General features: G+C 56.7%; 1 protein-coding gene across 1 annotated transcript in view; it reads left to right on the top strand.

Moving 5' to 3' along the window:
* Positions 1 to 7,912: 7,912 nt before the first annotated feature.
* Positions 7,913 to 21,345, top strand: part of GSG1L (GSG1 like) — a 181,580-nt gene continuing 168,147 nt past the window's right edge. The window contains exon 1 of the mRNA XM_070411636.1: positions 7,913 to 8,240. Coding sequence (XP_070267737.1) covers positions 7,913 to 8,240 — 328 coding nt within the window. The remainder of the gene's footprint in view (positions 8,241 to 21,345) is intronic.

Raw genomic sequence — 21,345 nt, 5'->3', positions numbered from 1 at the left:
TCTGTGGGCGTAATGAGTTAGTAGGTGTGAGCCTGCGTGCACAGTGCCTGACGCAGAATCAATATTTCCTATTGTTATATCTACTCTTTATATTATTACCGTTAAAAACAAGACTTTTACACAGAAGCCGCTTCAAGGATATTTTGTATGAGATGGGAGTGACACTGAGAGTGGCTTAAACAGCTGCTGTGCCTGAAGATGTCTCGTGTTTTCCTTTTGTGAAAAAGATAAGTGCCACGTTCGATTGACCTCCTCTGGGGTGACATGTGACTGTCAGCTATTTGTCCCCCCAAAACAAAGCACCTAATCTGTTCCTGTAGGAGGGAAGTGATTGTAAACAATGTGAGACTGTAGCTGCTTTTGGAAAGAGCCTTTTGAAAGCAGATGTTTGGAACTGTTTCCATTGTTATGAGCTTTTATTGCCAAAAAAGCAATGAAAGTGTGTTTCCCTTAATCTCTCCAAGTCTGCACACTTTAAGAACTTGAAAACAGAAAATTCCAACCAATTTCGAGAGCTTTCAAAAGAAAACTTTTAGGGGGTTTCGAATCCATTTGTTAAAAATACACAAATACCGATCCTCTGACTCTCTTGCAAGCCTGACTGATGGATACCAAGAAAGACAGACATACAATCCACCCTTGAACAACTGGAGGGTAGGGGTGCCGAACCCCTGCATAGTAAAAAATCCACACAGAACTTTTAAAAAATCTTCACCAGAGAATCTGTTTTTTTTTTTTAAAAATTAATGTTAGAGAAAGAGAAAGGGAGAGGGAGAGAGAGAGAAACATTGATGTGAGAAACAGCCATTGGTTGCCTCCCATATGCGCCCCAACCAGGAATTGAACCTGAGACCCTTTGGTGCATGGGGTGATGCTCCAACCAACTGAGCCACACTGGCCAGGGCCACTAGGACTTTTGACTCCCCCAAAATTCATTGTCCCTTGGGATCCTCTGAGGATTGGTTCTAGGACCCCCTGCCCCCCATGGATATTGAAATCCATGGATTCTCAGGTCCCGTATATAAAACGGCGCACATCAGTGGCGCAGTCTGCATTTGTGGGCTCCCAACCGCAGATCCAAACAGTAGAGGCAGCTATTGGGAAACAAAAATCCATGCATAAATGACTGACACAGTTCAGACCCATGTTGTTCAAGGATCAACTGTATTAGCCAAATTTCACCAAAACCAGTTCCCTCCTCTGTGAACGGCACTAAAATAGGAGTATCGATATTTAGAAAGGACAGCCCACAAGGCACTTCCTCCGTTTGGATTTATAAATCTGTATGTAAATCCAAATTTCAGCATTGTTTTCTTCTCAGCTTCTCAAGTAAGCCTACACAGAAGCAAACTCTCGAATAGTCCCTGCACAGCATGTTAACCCATGCTTTCAAAAATAAAAAAAAAAGCCTATGCAATTGCATTGCTAGCAGTAAGAAAACCCATATATTTTATTAAATGAAAGCTAAGAGGTCTGTGTGGTATTGACTGTTAGTCAATAAAACAAAACCATTTAAAAGCAGTGTTTAATCTTTATGTCCTCCTGTATGAATTTCTAGTTTGTATATCTGCTTTATGTTTATATTTGTGCATCGTTATGTAATTGATACATATTTATAACCAGCTGGAGACCTGTGCTCTTAATCACGGGAACGAGTCCCAGGCCCCTCTCCCTTAGATTTCTTTTCTGACACTTTCAGCTTCTCGGGTGGGAGGGCGGAGGGCGGGAGGAGATGGAGGGGAAGGGGCTTGCTTCCCGGTCCAGGGAAGCAAGGCCTGCCGCCCCGCTCTTGGCCTCTAGGGGGCAGCAGAGGGAAGCAAACAACAGCTTGAAAAACAGGTCAAGAAGGGCTGATGGAGACCTTACAATGTCTGTTTTCTCCCAGCCTTTCCCATCTTCCCTCCTCAGACCCTGGGGTGGGAGCAAGGAGGGGAGTCAGCGACCTCCAGGCTCATTCTGGGCTGCGGGGCTCTCCGCGTGACTCATCCGACCTGGACCCTGGGCCTTGGACTCTGATGCCTGCCCTGTAACTTCTCGGGCCTCAGTTTCTCCAGCTGAGCTGGTGAGAATTCGATAAGCGTTCCGTTACATCCCCTTTTGGCCAAAGTGCCTGCCATGCAGTCGCTCAGTGCCAGACAAGCAGAGCCAGACTGTCCCATCTTCAGTGCATGCCACCGCGACCTTCCCTACCTGTCACCCAGAGGGAGGAAGGCGAACCTGCCCGTTACCCCGTAACCGTGGCTCCTGAGAACACTCCTGGGTGGATGTCCTAGGTGGGGGGCCTTGTCTCTGTGAGCACAGCCGGGGACTGGGGTCCTTCTCATCACTCAGCAGGCCTCGGCACTGGCTGCTGGCCCCCGGGTGACCTTCCAGAGCAGTCCTAGGAGTGTCAAGCCACAGCCACCCCTGGGTCCCCGGGCTGAGGGAGCAAGATCCGAGTTCCTGGGCCGCATGCCAGGCCTCGGCATAGGAGCTCTCCCCGAGCCCCGCGGCTGCTTCCCTCGCCACCTCCAGCAGGCGTGGTGCCCCCGTGGATGGGACGATGGGACCCCTCCACGAAGCTTCAGTTTCCACCGGCAAAATGAAGGCAGCTTCCCCTGGAGGGGATGGAAGACATGTGAGAAACACTCCTCCTGTGGCGAGGATGCTCAGTGCAGGTGACGCCCCCTTTTTACAGATGAGAAAACTGAGGTTCTGAGGGAGAGGTTCAGCCCAGATGTGGCAGAGCCAGGATTAAAAGTCGGACCTTCCACCCTCACTCTGGGACACCGAACTCTTCCCAGCTCCAGCACCCCTCCTCTGCGAGGCCCCTGGCTGCCCGCTCCCCAGCATCCTGGTCCTTCCCTCCCTCCTGGTCCTATGTCACCACGGCAATGACCCAACTGCAGGCAGCGACTCGGTTTGGCTTGTTCACCCAATGCCTGGCGGGGCCGGGCCGCTGAGTTCTTCTTGAGCAGCTGGAGGGGCTGAGGCAGTTTCAGAGAACAAGTGGAGGTAGAGAAGTTGTTCCCTTCTCCTCCGGAGAAGCCACCCGGGGCCTTCCTTGATGGCAGGAGTTCCGGGATCCCTCCCCGCACCCACCGGGAAGCTGGCCCCGAGCAGCAGGCAGCTCCTGACACCAGCGCCCGAGGCTGGCTCCCGCCCAAGCCCGGAGTGGGTCTGAGCCAGGGAGTAGAGTGGGAATTAGGAGCGAGTGTTTAAAAACTTCGCCGGTAATTGGAAAGGGCTAATCCCTCGCTGTAATTAGGGAGGGCGGGAGGCCGGGATGCCTCCCAAGCTCCGTTTTGAAGGTTCGGGAAACAGCAAGTGACTCAGGAGGCCCAGGGGCCAGCGCGTGTCCTTGCAGCAGCCGATTCCAAGTGGGAAGGGAAATGCATTTGGGTCATGTCCCTTCAAAGCTTATTCATATTTCCTGAAAAGATGGAATTGCATTATTTCAGGTAAATTTTGTTGACTATAAAAAGTTCAAGATTCCCAACAGTACAGCTCGATGAGTTTTCCTGGGCTGAAGGTAACTGAGCAGTCGGGGAGTCCCCCACAGCCCCTGCCCCCGCCTCCCCCCCCACACAGGTGTAACCATCATCCTGACTTGACTTCGAGCACCACATGACCCCAGGTTCTCCGATCCAAATGCCCCCAGGGCCTGGCAGGACCTGTAACGAGAGGAGGGCCCAGTGGGCCTATGGCCCCTCTTGTCCCCAATGCTGGCCAGGCAGGCACACGGGCCCAGTGTTGGCAGGTAATTTGATCTTGCAAGAGGAGCTAGAAGTCTAGCTTTTTACGTGAAAGCTCATGATTATTGAACATTGGCAACTCATGAAAATTTAAAACATGGTGGAGGCCAACTCCATCCAGGCCAAAGAAAAATTGCTTATGGGCCAAACATGGCCGCAGGCTGCCAGCGGGGTAACCTGGAGGGGCCCAGGCTGGTGAGGGAGACAGGTGTGAACACAGTCATCAGGGCAGGGGGTGGGGCGGGGGGGGGGGAGGGTGGGCAGGGACGGGGCTCTGCAGGGGGGTGTGTTTAATAGCACTCTGAGGGCACACGCTGGACAGAGCAGGGCACTCCGGGCAGAGGGAGGAAGGCAGGCGGAAGCCTGGAGGTCTCCGCTGAGCTGGGGAGGGAGGAGTGCAAAGAGGCTTGGTGTGGCAGCGGTCACCGGAGGGGCGGGCAAGGGGCTGCCGATGTGGCAGAGCCAGTCTTGTCGGACCTGGAGCCACAGTTAGACTGGGTCTGGGCAGGTGATGGGAGTGCCTGGAGGAGGGTGAGCGGAGGTTCCTTGGGCTGGTCTCTGGCCCCCAGTGCAGGAGAGGAGAGCCGGGCAGAGGCAGCTGGGGAGTAGCAGGAGACCTGTGTGTGGGCCTCCATGTCTGGCCTCCTAAACAAACCCCACCCCCATCAGCCCCCAACAAAGCCTCTCCAGGCCCCTCTGAGCCCCCTTCTCAACCAGGCCCGACTCCGGTCCACCTGGCCCAGTTTTAGCAAGAATCCTACTGGGTTAGTGTAGTGAGGATCTCTCCCCCTTGAAACCCAATCAGAGTCCTCCTCTCCCACACTTCTGTTGTTGTTAATCCTCACCGGAGGATATTCTTTTCTATTATTATTTTTAGAGAGTGGAAGGGAGGGAGGGAGGGGGAAGGGAAGAAGGCGAGGGAGAGGAAGAGGGAGAGAAGGTGAGAGAGAAAGAGAGAAAGAGAGAGAGAGAGAGAGAAAGATGAGAGAGAAACATCGATGCATCTATTGGTTGCCGCCCACATGCACCCCGACCCTGGGCCAGGGATTGAACCTGCAACCCTCTTGACTGGGAATCGAACCCGTGACACTTCAGTGTGTGGGTTGACTATCTAACATTGAGCAACACCGGCCAGGGCCTCATCTCCCACTTCCAATGTCTGATCCCCTCTGGGCTGCTGTCAGCAAGAGTCCCGTCAGGTGGGTGTAGCCAGAAGCCTCCTTAGCTGGTGGTGATGTTGCCTCCTGGTGGTTTTCCATCCGCTGCCCCAACCTGCTCCTGGGCGGTAAACCCCGCCTTGGCCTGTACTCAGAGTCATCCCTCCTCTCTCCCCTACGGCAAACTAGCCTGCAGAGGTCCTTTGGATCAAGTCCACTTCTGTCTTTAACAAGCGTCATGAGTAATTTTTCTTTAACGCCTGTCTATACCCAAGGTTCTTCCAACTATATGGCTAATTTGAAGATAAAAATACCCCAGGCTAACGAGTCTGGGTTCATTAGTGTGGATACACGGAGGGGCTTCCTCCAGGGGCAAGATGTCCAGCCCTGTCCTTACCTTGGGCTTGAGTACAAGGCCCAGCACAAAACCTGTCAGGACGTGTGATCCTCCCTGCACCCCGAGCTGTTCCTCCAAGGCCTTCTGGCGCAGCAAACGGCAGTTCTGTCCTTGAGGAGCTCCTGCCACGCACTTCAAGGTCGCGTTTCACACCCCAGGTTTGATCCTGGAACAAATCCTGCTGGATTTGCCTTTAAAATGGACCCGGAACCTCCGCTGCCATTGTCATTCCTCTGGTCTTGCCCAATTCACTCACCAGCCCTTCGCTTGTCTCTGTGTCGCCACCCTTCTGAACCTGGCAGCTAGAGTGGTCCTGTTCCCCTATGTCAGATCATGTCTCCCTCTGCTCAGAACTCCCCAGGCTTCCCCCACACCTAGAGTAAATGCCGGAATCCTTGGCGATGGCCATGACCTGCCCTTCCCCGCATCACCTCTCCAATCTCATGTTCCTCTACTCTCCCCCTGCCCACGCTCTCAGTCACCTCCCACCTCAGGGCCTTTGCACTGCTGCACCTTTCCTCTTCCTGGAAGCTCCTTTCCTGGAAAATCCCTATGGCTTGCTCCCAGCCTCCTTCAAGTCTCTGCTCCAATGTCACCGTCTCCGTGAGGTCTCCTTGAAACCGGTTTTAAAATAACAACCCGCCTCCTTCACTGCTTTATTCTCCTCCCTGACCCTTAACACCATTATACTCGATTAACGTTGTTTGTGTTCTCTTTTCTCTCCAGTGCCGAGATTCTAGTGGATGGGTCAACGAGTGAAAAAGTGTCAGATGGAAATTTCACCCCCTCCCTCTGTCTTCTGGGTATTTTTTGAGAGCGTGTGGCCCTGGGACATATTTCACCTGGGCTTTGTTCACACAGGACAGGGCTCCCAGCTTGTGGGTGCTGCCCAGGTGCACACCAACCACAGCCCACATTGGAGGGACTGGTTTGCAAGTACAGAGACGCCTATGAAAAATATTGCACACACTGCAAAAGTGCCACTGAATTCCTTGTAGCTGTTTGGCCATAAGATATTCTGTCAACCAGTACCCTTCCCACCCTTATTACTAACCTTCTCAAAATAGTTGGGAACCCCTTGCCTAGGGCCAGGAAAGGGACCTGATAAACAAGTCCGGAGACCCCTGGCCACCCTTCCAGCGGTTCCCGCCTGCCCACAGTTGCTCTCACCTTCCCCCAGGCAGAGTAGCAGCAGCTGGCAGGGAACACAGGCTCACCCACCAGAGTGAGGCAATGCACAGTCCCTTCACCTTGAGTTCCACAAGCCTACCGCACACTGTGGCTTCTTGGAGCAGTTCTCGGCTCGGGCAGAGTCCAAATGGGCTCTTGCAATCAACATGCAATCAATGGCTGCACACCCGGGCACCCCGGCAGTGTGGAGGCAGCTAGGGGACCTGGTCTGTTAGAGCAGAGGTGTGGGTGGGGCACTCACCGTTGGGCAACCCCGCTTCACACTAGAGATCTGAAAAGGCCTGTGTGAGTTTGATCAACGGCTCTTGGTTCATACGGTAACAAGTAGCATTTATTAAGCACCTACTATGTGCCAAGTGCTTTTTACAGGCATGATCTCATTTCAGCAGCAAGATCCTCCTTCTTATAGAGACTGCACACCTGTGTGACATCTCCAAGAAGTTAAGTGACTTGTTCAAAACCCACGGCTGGTCAAGCCCTGAATCTGCCTGACCCCAAAGTCAGTAATCTTGACCATTTTGTCCCCATCCCAGCAACAGGGCATCTGCCTGGTAACTACAACTTCTTGTCCAGAAGGGACCTCCTTGGATCGCAGGTGGGGATGGCCTGTGTGGGGGAGTCCCATTCATCATACCCAACCTGTGGCATCCTGTGCGGGCACCTCTTTGCCACTCTTCCCGCTGTTCCACACACGCCAGGGATCCCGCTGACAGCTTCGTCCTGCCGGAGGAGCTCTTCCTCTTGGTCCACACGCTCAGGCCCCGCTGGCAGCCCCAGGGGAAGCACGGCCCTTGGACTCTGCAACATTGCATTCCTGCGGGGACACCCTCCTGAGCGGCCCTGCAACTCCGGGACCAGCATAAGGCCTCCCTCCAGGGGGTCCCGCAGCTCCCGTCTGTGCGAAGCCTGGCAAACCGCAGCTCAGGCCCTTTCTGGGTCTGCGAGGGTGACCCCTCCCGCCGGTTTTGTTGCCCCGCGTCCCCTGGGAAGCCTCGTTCTCCCACAGCCCCTGACCTGGCGTTTTCCGGCTTCCCAGACCCTCCGCTCTGCTCGCCCGGTCCCCCGCCCGCGCCTGGCGTGGGGCGCTCCCTCTCCCCGCGAGGGCGGGCGCTGAAGTGTCGCCAGCCGCCTGCAGGTGTCTCCCCACGGAGGGGCGCGCGTCCCTGCGCCGCGGCCGCTGCCAGGCACCGGCGACTCCGCGCCGAGGTGCACTCACGCTCCGGGCTCCGGGCGCGCCGAGCCTCTCCGCTGCGCCGCCCGCCCCCCGCGTCCCCCGCGCCGCGCCCCCACTCGGGCGGGGGGGCATGGGCCCCCGCCGCGTCCGCCGCCGCCGATCGCAGGCGCCCCAGCCCCCGGGCGCGGCGGGCAGCGGCCGCTGACGCGGGGCGCCGGCTGCCAACTTCGCGCGCTGAGCTCCCGGCGGCGCGGGCGGCATGAAGACGAGCCGCCGCGGCCGGGCGCTCGTGGCCGTGGCCCTGAACCTGCTGGCGCTGCTCTTTGCCACCACCGCCTTCCTCACCACGCACTGGTGCCAGGGCACGCAGCGGGTGCCCAAGCCGGGCTGCGGCCAGGGCGGGCGCGCCAACTGCCCCAACTCGGGCGCCAACGCCACGGCCAACGGCACCGCCGCCCCCGCCGCCGCGGGGAACGGCCCCCCCGGCGGCGAGCTCTACAGCTGGGAGACGGGCGACGACCGCTTCCTCTTCAGGAATTTCCACACCGGCATCTGGTACTCGTGCGAGGAGGAGCTCGGCGGGCGCGGTGAGTGCGCGGCGCCCGGCTCCCCGCCGCGCGGCCCGGAGGCGCGGGTCCCGGCCGCGCTCCCCGCTCCCCGCTCCCCGCTCCCCGCTCCCCGCTCCCCGCTCCGGCGGCGAGGGACCCGCACCGGTGGCCGGCGCTGCGCAGAGCTCGGCCCCACGCCCCCTGCGGGGAGCGCGCGCCGGGCCGAAAGGGGGAGGAGGCTGGTATTCGGGACGCCCCTCCGTGGCAGGGTTTGGGCCGAGCGCCCCAGGCTTCGGGGCGCCGGAAGGCTTCGGGGACGTTGCCGCGCCCTAGGGAGGCGCGTCTCCCGAGGACCCACCCGGCGGCGGGTCGCAGGGACGCGGGTCCTTTCCGCGCCAGAACTCTCCCTGCTCGCCCCCCTTCTTCCGCGGGGCGCTGGGTGCCTCCCTCCCGCCCCATCCCGCCGCCCGGGGAGGGTGCGGGGACTGTGGCTGGGAGCCGCCTCTCCCACCGCGTCCACGGAGCCGGGAGCCCGGGGAGTCCTTCTGCCCCGTCCCCAGCCGCACTAACAGCTCGCAGACGCGGCTGGGAGCAAGGGCGTGGGGCGTGGGGCGTGGGGCTTGGGGCAGCCGCGTGGGCCCTAGTGTCGCGGGAGGGAAAGAAGGCAGCTGAGAAAGCGGGGCGGCGGGGTGCGGCTCGGTCGGAACTGGGGTGTGTGTGACTTTTCAGAAGGCAGATCAAGCCGCTCCCACGGCCTCATACCCCTCCTGTGCGCGGACCGCAGCCGGCCAGGTGCGTGCCCCAGGCAGGCGGGAGGCGAGGCAGCTCAGGGGAACGCTGTCTGAGCGGGGGTGCCAGACGCCGGTCCACACCGCCCTGCACCGTCCAGTCCCAGGTGGGGGAACTCCGCAGTGAGTTGACCTCTCTCCCCAAGGTTACAGCTCCTTCTCGCAGGCGTTGCTCTTCTGCGTGGACATGGTGTCACATGTGACTCAGTGTGGATGCACTGGGGCCATGGCCAGTAGTTTGTCCTGCAGAAGCCGCTGGCCTACTTGGTTACAGGTCAGCGGGAAGAGGTGCAGTAAAGGAAAGGAGGCTGCTCCCCCTGCCTGGAACCCCTCCCCCCACTCCCCTGCTGCTCCCCCAGGCCCAGGGGACTTGCTGGCCTGCCCGGGAGGCAGGGTCCTCTGGAGAGAAGGCCTCTGGACGCCGGTCTTTGTATCTCATCGCCAGCGCTGTCGTCCTCATCACACTTGGCACAACTTGAAATTGTTGGGGGCCTGCCTTGGCTCACTACCTTCTTGTCCCTGTCCCTACAGGATGTCCCCAGGGGAGTGTGTGGTGCACAGTAGTGCTTAAGGCCAGTTTGCAGGATGCTGCTGGGTGAGGCCGGGGTGACGAGCCAGAGGGCTCTCGAGGGGCTGCCTGCTCTGTCTCACCTGTGGGGGTGCCCCGCTTGCTCGCGATGCTGGCTGTCTGCCAAAGACGTTCAGTGTTTGAGAAGAGCCTGGCCCCTGACCAGTTTCACCCCATCAGACTCACTTCTGCTGTACACGCACATCTTGAAGTTTTACTCTGGGATGTAATAATAATAATAATAATAATAATGATAGAACCTCAAAAGGCATCCGTGCCTTCCGACCAGCCCAACCCCACCTTTCCCTCGGAGGCCTCCTGAGTGCCGTCCTCATCTGCACTCTGTGCCGTACGTGCCCCCACACACCTTTCTCTGAGCGCAGGGCCCCGTTTCCAAGGTGTGTGAGGTCTGCCCCGGCCGCATCACTCCACCTCCCAAAGGCTTCTCCTTCCCTTGTACACAGCCCTGTGTCCCGCCCCTGCCCCTGCCCCTGCCCCCACGGATGTCCTGGTCCTGGCCGCCAGCGGAGCCTCTTCATTGTTTGAGGTCTCTCGCGGCCTCTGCCTGGTGATGACAGTCCAAACTCTTGCAGGCATTCATTCCCCTGTTGCTCAGCCATGTAGCTTATCTTAGGGCTTGACACAGGATACTTAAGCCTGAGCGTTTAAAAAATATTAACGGAGCCACATTTAAAAACAACGTTAGCTCCTATTTACTGAGCCCCGAGCGTGCCCAGGCGCAGCGAGAGCTGCTCACCTGCTGCATCTCGCTCGTTGAACGCTTGCCATACCTGTGAGGCGGGCGCATCTGCGGTGCCCATTTCTCAGATGAGGAGTTTGAGGCTCAGAGGTTTCGGTCCAGGCCTCACAGCTGGCCTGGGGCCTGAATTCTCTTCTTAGGGCAGAGAGGAATCCGGGGGAAGTGGTAAGGAGAGATAATAGTACAGTTGGGGGTCGGAGAAGGGGTGGTGTTGGGGGGTCACTCCTGGTCCTCAGTAGAATCATGAATGGTTAGTTTGTTGGGCAAATAAACAAAACCCACCATTTTTTCTTTTCCCTTCATCACTGTTGGCGAGAGATCACCCCTCCCAGAAAATCACAATTTTCCTTCCCAAGAGCCTGGAAAATAGTTATCAGCCTGTCAGTGCCGGTGAGAAACGTGGCGGGGCCGAGCCAGCTTGGACGGGTTCCCGGCTGGTCCACAGCGCCCGCATCCTGCCCCTCCACCGCTGTGGTCCTGAAGCCGTGTCAGGAAGTACCTGGCCCCAAACTTTTGTTGCTATGACAACCTTTCTTCTGGGTTCTGTGACCATTTTTTAATTTATTTTTTACTTGAAGAGGAAAAAATGCCCCAGCAATCCTCCCCTCCCCCCAAGTCCTGACCCCCCGCCCCCCTTTCCCCACCCCTGAGAACATTGAGGACCAAATTCCCTCCGGCCCATGAAACTACAAGGAATTTTACCTTCACCAGAATGAAAACACCGACCATGAAATCCCAGCCTGTCTGTGAGAAGCAGCTGCTAAATGTTCCTTCCTCTCAAATGCCTGGTCGGTAATTTCTTCCTGTGCTCTCCCCGTTCTGGGCAGCCACGAGGGAATCTAATAAGCCTTTTCCCCACACGGAACCCCCAAGGCACTCACAGGGGACCCCACCAGCCAGTCCTAAACCACACCATCGCCAGACCCCAGAGCAACCCCTCTTCCTCCAGGCAGGAGCATGGGCCTCCTTCACAAACAGGGGAAAGGCAGGTGTGGCCACCACATGACTCCCCGGCCCTGCACGCAGATGGCGTTCTCCCCGGTTTGGGTGCTCGAAGGGCTGGGTGGGTGCAGACACAGGCAGCCTGGGGGTGCAGGCAGCCTGGGGGTGCAGGCGGTCTGGGGGTGCAGGCAGCCTAGGGGTGCAGGCAGCCTAGGGGTGCAGGCGGTCTGGGGGTGCGCAGCAGAGTAGGGCTGGGGGAGGGACATGGGGTGGCGGCTGTGAGGTGCTAACTGGGAGCACAGGTGAGGCTGGACTTGATCCTGAGGAGATGGTGGTAGGAATGGATGGTGGTGGGGCAAGGTGGACTTTGGAGGTTGGCTGGAGGGAGGTGGGTTGGGGGGCCAGGAGGAGGCCATCTCGGGGAGCAGGAGCAGCTGCTGGGCGCTCTGACTGGGCCCTAGACCTCTCTCTTCCCTGCGATGGTGCAGCGGTGCCCGTTCTATCGAGTAAAGGATGGGATTTCTCGAGTGTAAGGCCAGTCTCTGCCTCCTTTCGGCAGTGTGGCTGGGCCAGAGCCTCCGTTGGCTCCCCTGTGGAAGGGGGTCGAGCAGACACCCCTGTCCCAGGTGTGAGGGTGTGAGGATCCGTGGGATGGTGCAGGGCAAGTGCCCAGCCCCTGCCGGTGTGTGAGCCCGGCCTCCTCCGTGCTGCCCTCCTGAGCCACTCACATCTCCCATGCGCTCTGTGCTGCCCCCAGCTGCCTCCCAGCCTTGGCCATCGCCCCTCAGCCTCCTGCACCCACCAGAGCCAGGATCAGATCCTGCTCCTCCTCTGGGCCCCCCCTCCAACAGCCTCCTCTCACTTGGAGTCAGAGCCGCTGACTGCAGCTTCTCCCAGCTCCCTCTCCACCCAGCCCCACCCCCACCCGAGGCCACCAGCTCCTGCCACACTGGCCCCCAAGGAGGCAGACTGGCCTCAGGGCTTTTGCACCAGCCCTTTCCTCTGCCTGGAATGCTCTTCCCTCAGATGGCACAAGGCTATTTCTAGAAACTTCTTTAAGCCAGTGCTGAGCTCTCTCCAAGCACCGGAATCAGCATTGATCTCCCCACACATTTCCTGCTGGATTTTTCTCCTAGCACCTGCCACCGTGGACTTGACCTTCACGGCCCTTGTCTGTGTGTTTTGTGTTGTCCGTCAGCTCCGTGAGGGTGGGGTAGAGTTTATCTCATTGTTCCCGCTGGCTCGGCAGTGCTCCCACTGACACACAGTAGGTGCTCAGTCCACATTCGTGGGAGGAATGCTGCTGGTTGTTCTGACAGTTTGTGTCCAGTTCCTTCCCTGGCTCTAAGTGTCTTCTTATGACACAATGAGTCAGGGGGCCGTCCGGGGGCCTCCGTCCACTGAGGCACCAAGTAAGTGCCGGGCAGGGCCGTTCCCACTCAGGAGGAGGCACCCCCCAGTCCTCCCCAACTCCGCACCTTTTTGCTTCCCTCTTTCTTTTCAGAAAATCCCAGCTTTCCTGCCCGCTCCCTCTAAGCATGCTGCCACATTTCCGAGAGGGTGGGGACACACGATGTCCCCAGCCAGGAGGCCTCGGTGCTTTGGAGCGTGTTGGTATAACATCAGTTGGGCTTGGTTGGGCTTCGTGTTAGGAGCGTCTGGTGGGTGACGATTCCGACTGTGAAAGGCGTGGCTCTAGGCCCTCGACAAGTGTTACCTGTGCGGTAGGTGCCATGGTTATGCCCATTTTCCAGATGAGGAAACCGAGGCACAGAGAAGGGGAGGGACTTGTCCAAGGTCACACAGCCACCAAGCGGCAGAGGTGGGATGCTCACCGGGCAGAAGGCTCCAGAGCTCCAGGGCCTGCTGTGCTGAGCTGCACCCCACCACCCAAACCAATCCCTTCCCGCTCCCGCTCCTCCAGCAGGCCTCCTTGGGACCAGCCTGCACCAGGAGTCATGGGCCCCAGGTTCAAGTCCAGGCTCCAATGTCAACTTGCTGAGTGACTCACGCTCTCTCTGGTCTTTGCTTTCTCCGTGTGGAAAATGAGGGTCTGGTGGCTTTCTGTCCGGGTGCTGGAGGTGGCAGAACACAACAGGACACGGGCATCGCGGGGTCAGCCCAGGCTCCAGCCCCCAGGCCACCACTCACTGCTGTGTGGCGTCTGGTAGGGGCTTGCCCTCTCTGGGCCTCGGCTTCCTTGGCTGGGAAGGTAATATCTGCCTCATGATGCCTCATGGGGTTAAAGCAGGTGATGCAGGCACCCCGCTGGCTGGTGCTGGTCCATGGCGCTCGCTGAGGGCTGACCTGTGAGCGAAGTGCAGACCCGTGGCCTGCGGGTCAGACCTGGACTGCCTGCTTGTTCGGCCCTGCAGTGTTTACAGTGTCTTTGAATAAGCTGCCAACATTTGAAAATGGACACACTTCACAGGAACATTTGGATTTATAGTTTTTCTCAAAAACCTGGCAGATCTGTCTGCACTGTGCCTGGGTTCCTCTGGGAGCAGCAGCTGCCCTGCCGGGGTCCCTGCCCCTGCCGGGGTCCCTGCCTTTGCCGGGGTCCCTGCCAGGGTCCGGGGTCCCTGCCTCTGCCGGGGTCCCTGTCCCTGCCAGGGTCCCAGGGTCCCTGCCCCTGCTGGGGTCCCTGCCCCTGCTAGGGTCCACAGACCGGAGCTCAGACGCCAAGCCTTGGAGTCAGATCACTTCCTTTCTCTACTCAGGGACACGCCCCACCCCCCAGCACTTCCGCTCCCAGCTCTTCCCCTCATCACCCTAATTGCTGTCTTGCCCACTACATATCACACTCATTTAACCTCTTTATTACCCCTCCCCTGCTTGGCTGCCGGCTCTGTGGGGCAGGCCTCGGTCCATTTCACATGATGCCACATCCGGAATGTGGATGAGCAGGCACTTAGCAAGGGGTCAGTGACTCTGTTGAAAGCATCTGGGATTCGGAGGACAGCTCGGGCCTCTGCTCGGGGAGAGGCGGGATCTGCGGTGTGCCTGCACCTCAGGGACGCCCAGACGCTCTCTCTCCCCTCCTTGCTCTTCTGTTCTGCCCCCAGAAGAGTGTTCAGGGGAACACTGAGGAGCTGGGGGGTGCATTGTGGTCAGCCCTATTTAAATTCCGGGAACCGGGGGTGCCGTGACCTCCCTGCTGCCTGCAGGACTGCGGTGGTTAAACTCTTTTTGGCCTCAAGTGACAGAGGAGACTTGAGCCCAAGTAAGAATAAGGTAGTTTCTGAGGAGGAAGCTGCCCACTGAGTCCATGCAAATGTGCATCCCCACCCTCGGGGGCCGGGGCCAGGGCCACCTGGGCCCCGGGGCCGGGGTGAGGCCCTCCCTCAGGTCTAAGCCACCAACTAAAATCGTGCAGGGCCCAGACTCGGACGCCCAGCCCCCAGGGTCCATGTCTGCTGGTTCACGGTCTTGAGAGCGAACGTGCCTGGATGGCGGGTGTGCAGATGGCCATGGGGCGGTCGCTCTGTTCGGGGAGTGGGGTGTAGGATTGCATAACCCCGTCCTGTGAGAGGGGAGCAGAACCTTGTTGAGCCCACGGAATGGATTGGGGCTGGGCAGACGTCCCAAAAGGATCTGACCCTGTTAGCCAGGACACCGGGACTCATGCAAGCAAGAGAAGCCCACTGGAAACGGGCTTAAGCCAAAAGGGAATGGTGGCCTCTCCTAGTGGGAGTCTGATGGGAGAATCGGGGCTGGGGCGTGGCTGGGTGAAGCAGTGCTGTTGGGAGAGTTGTCTCTCTCCAGCACTGGGCTCTGCCGCCGCCCCCCGCCCATCTGCTCCCTGCTCAGTGCGCTCTCCGTGGTTGTCCCTGGGAGCTCTGAGCTCACCTCCTGTCTCCCAGCAACTTCAGCAGAAAAGGGGGATCCCCTCTCCACGTTTCCAACAAAAGTTCCAGAACAGGTTCTGGTTGGACTGACGTAGGGATGAGTTGTGTTGATTGGCTGACCTTGGTCACATGCCTGCCCCGGGACCGGAGGGGAGGCAGCTTCACAGGAGCCGAGTCCTGAGAGTGGAGGCGGGAGTTTCAGTTCGCTCCTGCCACGGTGCCACAGCCCAGACCCTGGGCGCACACGGCGGCGTGAATTCACTCAGCCCCGGAGTCTGCGGTCACCCGTGTCAGTTGCTCTGGGCTGGGTCATTCACACGTGTGACGGTTGCTGGCTGTCGGCTGCAGTGGTGGAGGCCACTAGGCCCTGTGCCTCGTACCCTCCGACAGGCTAGCCCGGCACGTTCCATGTGGCGTCCGAGCCGGGGAAGCCCCAGCAAGCCCGGCTGTGCGGGCACTTTTCAGGCCTCTGCTTACATCCCATTGGGCAAGTGGCATGTAAGTCACATGGCTGAGCCCAGCGTCAGGGGGGGAGGCCTGCAGGGTTAAAACTGCCCGGGGCGTGAAAGGGGCGAGGGGGCAGCACTGGGGCCATTGGGGCAATCGCCGTGTCACAGGTGCTTCCTCAGAACCAGGCCGGTCCCAGTGAAAGGACAGTCGCTGCTGCTCAGGCCGGAGCAAGGATGCCCCTGCTTCCTCCAGCACCTGAAGGAGTGGAGGCCAGGCCCCCCCTCGCCCACCCGGTTCCTTTTAGACAAGCCCCTGCAGCTGGGGCTCTGTGAGGCTGGGGCGAAGCGAGGGTTCCCCCTCCCAGAGAAAGGCAGCCCCAACACACCGTTTGGCCTACACTTTCCCGAGGCCCGTCCCTGAGGCGACACCAGGCGGGGAAGCTCTGATCCATCTGACGTTTCCCAAACCTTTCTCTGCCCCAGAACCACCCAGGAGCGTGGCCTGGGCCTTGGGCGGCCGCCGTGCTCCCTCGCCACTTTTGGGTCACTCAGCTGTAGGTGCAGGTCTGCACCCAAGGGTGGGGCTGGAGGAAGCCGAGCCGGACGCCTGGGGTGGGACAGTGGCTGTGGGGGCTCGGCCTGTCCCAGGCTCCCAGGGAGTGGGTCAGAGATGGTAACTGGCGCGGGGAGAGGAGGCACGGAGACATGGTGGGGGTGAGAGACAGGCGGGAGGGTGCTCCCGGAATCTGAGAGGGACCAGGAAAGGCTGAGTGAGGTCAGACAGCGGACCCCAAAGGCAGGCAGTGAAAGCGGGGCCGAGCAGAGAGAGGAAGACAGAGGGGGGTGGAGGAGGCAGAAAGTGGAGATGGACAGAGACAAAGGCCCACGGAGGGAGCAACAGGGAAACACACACGTGCACATGTACACACATGCACACGTGTACACACGCATGCACGTATACTCACGCACACGCATGCACACACACTCACGCACAGGCCTGGGGAGCTGGAAGGAGAGGCGAGAGAGGGCTGCCCGAAATAGCCGGAGGCGGCAGGAGCACATATGGTGCTGCTGCCTGCTCTTTTTAGGAGCTGCTGAGGCCCTGGCGGGAGGAGGCAGCTCTGTGCCCAGGCCCCGGGCCGGCTCTCAGGCCTCGGCCCCTGGGGAGGGCAGGGGAGGAGGGCAGGGCAGGCCCTCCCAGTCTCTCTCCTCCATCCCCCTGTTGGTGGCCGTGGGGTGGTTTGGTGTTGGGGGCCTTCAGCTCATCACAGCTCACTATTCCTCCTCCCAACTGTCCCAAGTCTTTTATTCACCATCACAACTTACGTACACGCAGGAAGCCAGCTGGGTCCGTGCCTGTCGCCTCTGGACACACGCGTGGAGCCTCCAGCCCCTCTGCCTTGTCTGCTGTGCCCCCTTCCCTCTGGACCTCTCTCCATCCTGCTTCTACCAGGGGCCAGTTCTGGAAGAGGGGAGGGGCTCAAATCCCTGTTCACCTGCTCCCTCCCACTGCACCTGCCAGCCTTGTCCCACACCGCCCCTTGGCTAGGGCCCCACGTCCTGGGTGGTCCCCGAGAAGCTCCGAGGGAGGGAGACCCGCCCCAGAACACAGTCGGGTGGGGACACACGTGTTAGTGTCTCCACTGAGGTGATGCCTCCACTTGGCGTCCAATGACATCTCAAATGGCCAAGTCCCCAACCAACTTCCTCCTCGTCGCCCTCACCAGCAGGGACCGCTGGGTCATGCTGCTACCCCTGCAGATCTGACGAGATCGGGCGCGTTCAGGGTGGTATGGCCGTAGAGCCCCCGCAGATCTGGACGGTTCACACACTGACCTGTTCTCATGGGGCCCGGAGAAAAGAGGCCCCATCTCAGGAAAGGGCGTGAGTTTCTGCCTAGAAGTGACACATGGCACTTGGCTTGCATGTCCCATGGTCACAACTGCATCCCTACTGTGAGCCTGCAAAGCAGACAGATGGGAAGGCTGGTGACAACACGGGTGGCTCCACACCGCCACAGCCGTCTCAGCCAATGACAGCGGACAGCGGACAGCAGACAGCAGACAGCCTTCTTTCCACTTTCTCAGGCAAAAACCTTGGAGTCCTCTTTAGTGCTCTCTCTCTCTCTCTCTCTCTCTCGCTCTCTCTCTCTCACCTCTCTCTCTCTCCCCTCCCCCTCTCCACAAACACTGTTCAATCCACAATCCACCAGCAAATCCTGTTGGCTCCTTTAAAAACATATCCAGAGTCCAGCCATTTCTCATCCTCTCCTTGGCTACCGAGTCTGAGCCTGCATCATCTCCTGCCTGGACTCCAGCACCCACCTCACTGGTCTTCCCGCCCCCACTGGCTCCCCTCGGCCTGCCGTCTGCTGAGGGATCCTGTTATACATTGTGTGGCTCCCATCGCAAAAGCAGCTACAAGACCCAACACGACTTGCCCCTGTCTGTCTGCCTCACCTCCCACTACACTCCTCCTTGCTGCCTCAGCTCCAGTCCCACTGTCCCCCAGGCTTTTGCACAAACTCCCCCAGGCACGCTCCTGCCCCAGGGCCTTTGCACGTGCAGTTCTCTTAGCCTGAACTCTGTCCCCAGGTTTCCACTCTTACACATGTTCATGAACACCTACTGTGTGCCAGGGTTTGTCCAGGTGCGGGATACTGGCAGGAAACGAGACAGATGAAGTCTTAATCTCATGGAGGTTCCGCCCTCGAGCATGAAGACAGACAGCAAGAGGTTATTCACTCTTTGGTATGTTTAACTTGGACGTACCGAGCCCCTCCTGAGGCCCCTGTGCATTCAGTGGCAGACAAAACAAAGGCCTTATCTCCATGACCTGACATTCTCGAGGGGACAGACGAGAACAGGTTTGTCACTCACCGTGGCTCCCATGGTCCTGGATTCAGGCCAGAACGAGGCTGGGACTCAGGGGTCAGGGACGCGGTCGGACACCCTGAGGGGTGAAGGCTCGCGGGCACTCCTGCTTCTTGATGCGTAAGCCAGTCACATCTCGGTGGCTTTTCAAGCCCACTTTTCATTTTCCCTCTAATGGTGACAGAGTAGAATTTTTGAGAGGGTCTTTTTTTTCTTATACGAACCCTCACCTGCTGGCCAAGTTCTTCTGTACTTCCAAGTGTTTTCCTGGATAGTTTTTTTTCCAGCTTGAAAGATTCATCTTCCTTTGTCATAAGAAATTATTTGGAAGGATTTTCTGCAAGCTCTCTTGTCCTCCTTGGTCTCGGTTAACTTAATACACTGACTCTGCTGGGCACTTAGGGTACCTGGTGAACTTGAATAAGGTCCCCGCTTACCAGGAGCCCACATTCCAGTGGAGAGAAAAAAAAGTTTAAATATAGCAGGTAAGTAAAAATCCCACATGGACGTGAGTGCTAGGAAGTGGGTGCTGAGGTAGCGCTGAGGGGGGGAGGCTTTTAGTAGGATGTCAGGGAGACTTCCTGAGGGGCGACCCCTGAACGGAGGCCTGACTGTCAGAAGGAGGAGGCATGCAGAGGTCTGGAGGCGGCGGCGGCAGCATTCTAGGCGGAATAAGCCCGCCTTCGGTGACTGGTCACTTCCTTTTCTACTTCCCGCGTCCGTTTTCAGTGAGTTGTGGTTTCTTAGAGAATAATTGATGTGAGAGTTTCAAACCTGTTTGTGAAAAATGTAGCATAGTACTTTCCTGTGATTAAAAGAAAGAATGTCTCTTTGATTCCTGTCCTCTTTGTACTCGGAATCCTGGCTATTCTGCTGTTTCTGTCTTTGGATTTCCCTTGTCCGAGTCAGCTGAGGGGACAGGAGCCCTGGCGAAAGTCGCTTTCAGACCCTGGAGACTGCAGCCTGGCCGGAACCTTTACCCAGGCTCTGCTCTGAGATGCCACATCTTCCGGCTGGAGGCCCTGGCGATTTGTTCCACCTTTGTTTTATTATTCCTTTAAAATACATTTTTATTGATTTCAGGAAGGAAGGGAGAGAGGAGAGAGAGAAATATCAATGATGAGAGAGAATCATCCATCAGTTGGCTGCCTCTTGCATGCCCCCTACTGGGGATGGAGCCCGCAACCCAGGCATGTGGCCTGACCGGGAATCGTACCATGGCCGCCTGGTCCATAGGTTCAACCACTGACCACATCAGCCGGGTTCTCCCTTTATTTTCAATCTGGATCTTGCCAGCTCGGCTGTTTTATTGCCCCTTCCCCCCCCTTAAAGAATCAGAACTCTTCTGTTTAAGTTTTCTAATTTATCCTTGTTTTCTTTTGTTACTTTTTGGAGGTTTGTTTTGCTAGTATGTTCAGATATTTGAATTGGGAAAACTTTGTTTTCACAGTTAAAAAAAAGAATGCATTTAATGCTATGAGTTTGCCTGTGAGCACCACTTTGGCCATGTCTTGTGACTTTCAAAACACAGTGCTTTCTTTAAAATGATTTTCTAAAGGTTCTGAAATTACAATTTTGTTTTTAGTATTACTGAAATGTACTCTTGTTTATTCATTGATCCAAGAATAAATAAATAGGACATTTTTAGAATTTCTTTTTAATGCTTTGTCTTATTTGCTTAAACTTTTGTCATTAATTTATAGTTTTACTGAATGATAGAGAAAGCAGACTGTGAAGTTTCTGCTTCATAATTTTTTTGGGGTAAATGTTTTATTTGAAAAAAAAAAAACACCCAACAACACAGGTATAGTCCCTGTGAGTAAGGTAAAGCAGCTTTATAGATAGTATCTTGTTATTTATTTCTCTTTGCTCTTATTGATCCGCAGAAAGCTGAATGAGATAGGTCAAAGTCTTTCTCTTCAATGGAATCCTTTCCATTGCACTGTGTTTTTGATAGTTTTGTTTTCATAAAATGTCATTTTATGTTATTTATCGCAAAAAGATTTGTGACAGTTATATTTTCATTGTGGAATTGTGGATTTTACTTGTGTCAATATCAAATGACTATTTTTCCCTAGTGAATGCTTTTGGCTTTGAATTCTATTTTTTCATATTTTAGTATTTCTCTCCCTGCTTTCTTTTGTTTGTGTCCCCTTGGTGTATCTCTCTAGTTTTTTTTTTTTTTTTTTTTTTTAACTTTTCTATGTCCTTCTGTTAGACATACATCTGGTAAAAACAGTATGCAGTTAGAGTCTGTCTTTGGATATAAACTGAGGGTCTTAACCAAATAAAATTTATTCTTTTTAATAAATACGTTTGATCTCATGACTATTTTTGTTGAATACTTTAAATTCTTTATTCCTTTTTCTTTCAACATTTCTTTGCTTTTGTCTTTTACTGTATGGACTTGGTTTTGTTTCTTTTTTCTTTACTAATGATTTAAAAAGTATACGCACTGCTGCTGATTCTGTTTTTAATTCTTGGGCTTCTGTTTCTCTAACAATTTTGACGAGCGATACTGCAAACGGAGCATCTTTGCTAGTAGGATGAGGAGATGAGTCGCTCTCGAGTTCTGTTTTTCGCTCATCTTTGTAACATTAATTGCCACTTGATCCCTTGCTTACCTGCTTTCCGGTTCTATTTATATCTTGGTTGGCCTTGAATGCTAAATATGATGGAGTGTGTGCTGGCTACCTGCTGGGTGCTGGGATGCTGGGTGCAGTCACACAGGTGGGTTCCTGCCCTTGCCCTCCTCGTTGTGTGTGTGTGCACGCGCATGTGTGTTCATGTGTGAGTGTGTGTCTGTGTGAATGATACACGAGGGAGCAAACCCCTTCTCCTCTGAGGGGGGTCACTTGTGGATTGAGGCTTGAAGAGTGAGAGGAGGTGGCCCCGGGCAGGGGAAAGGCTTTGCAC

The sequence above is a fragment of the Myotis yumanensis genome, unplaced genomic scaffold (assembly GCF_028538775.1).
Source record: "Myotis yumanensis isolate MYYU_CA2020_CCGP unplaced genomic scaffold, mMyoYum1.0.hap1 SCAF_4, whole genome shotgun sequence".
In the NCBI taxonomy this organism is placed as follows: Eukaryota; Metazoa; Chordata; class Mammalia; order Chiroptera; family Vespertilionidae; genus Myotis; species Myotis yumanensis.
This window is presented reverse-complemented; position numbering and strand designations above follow the sequence as displayed.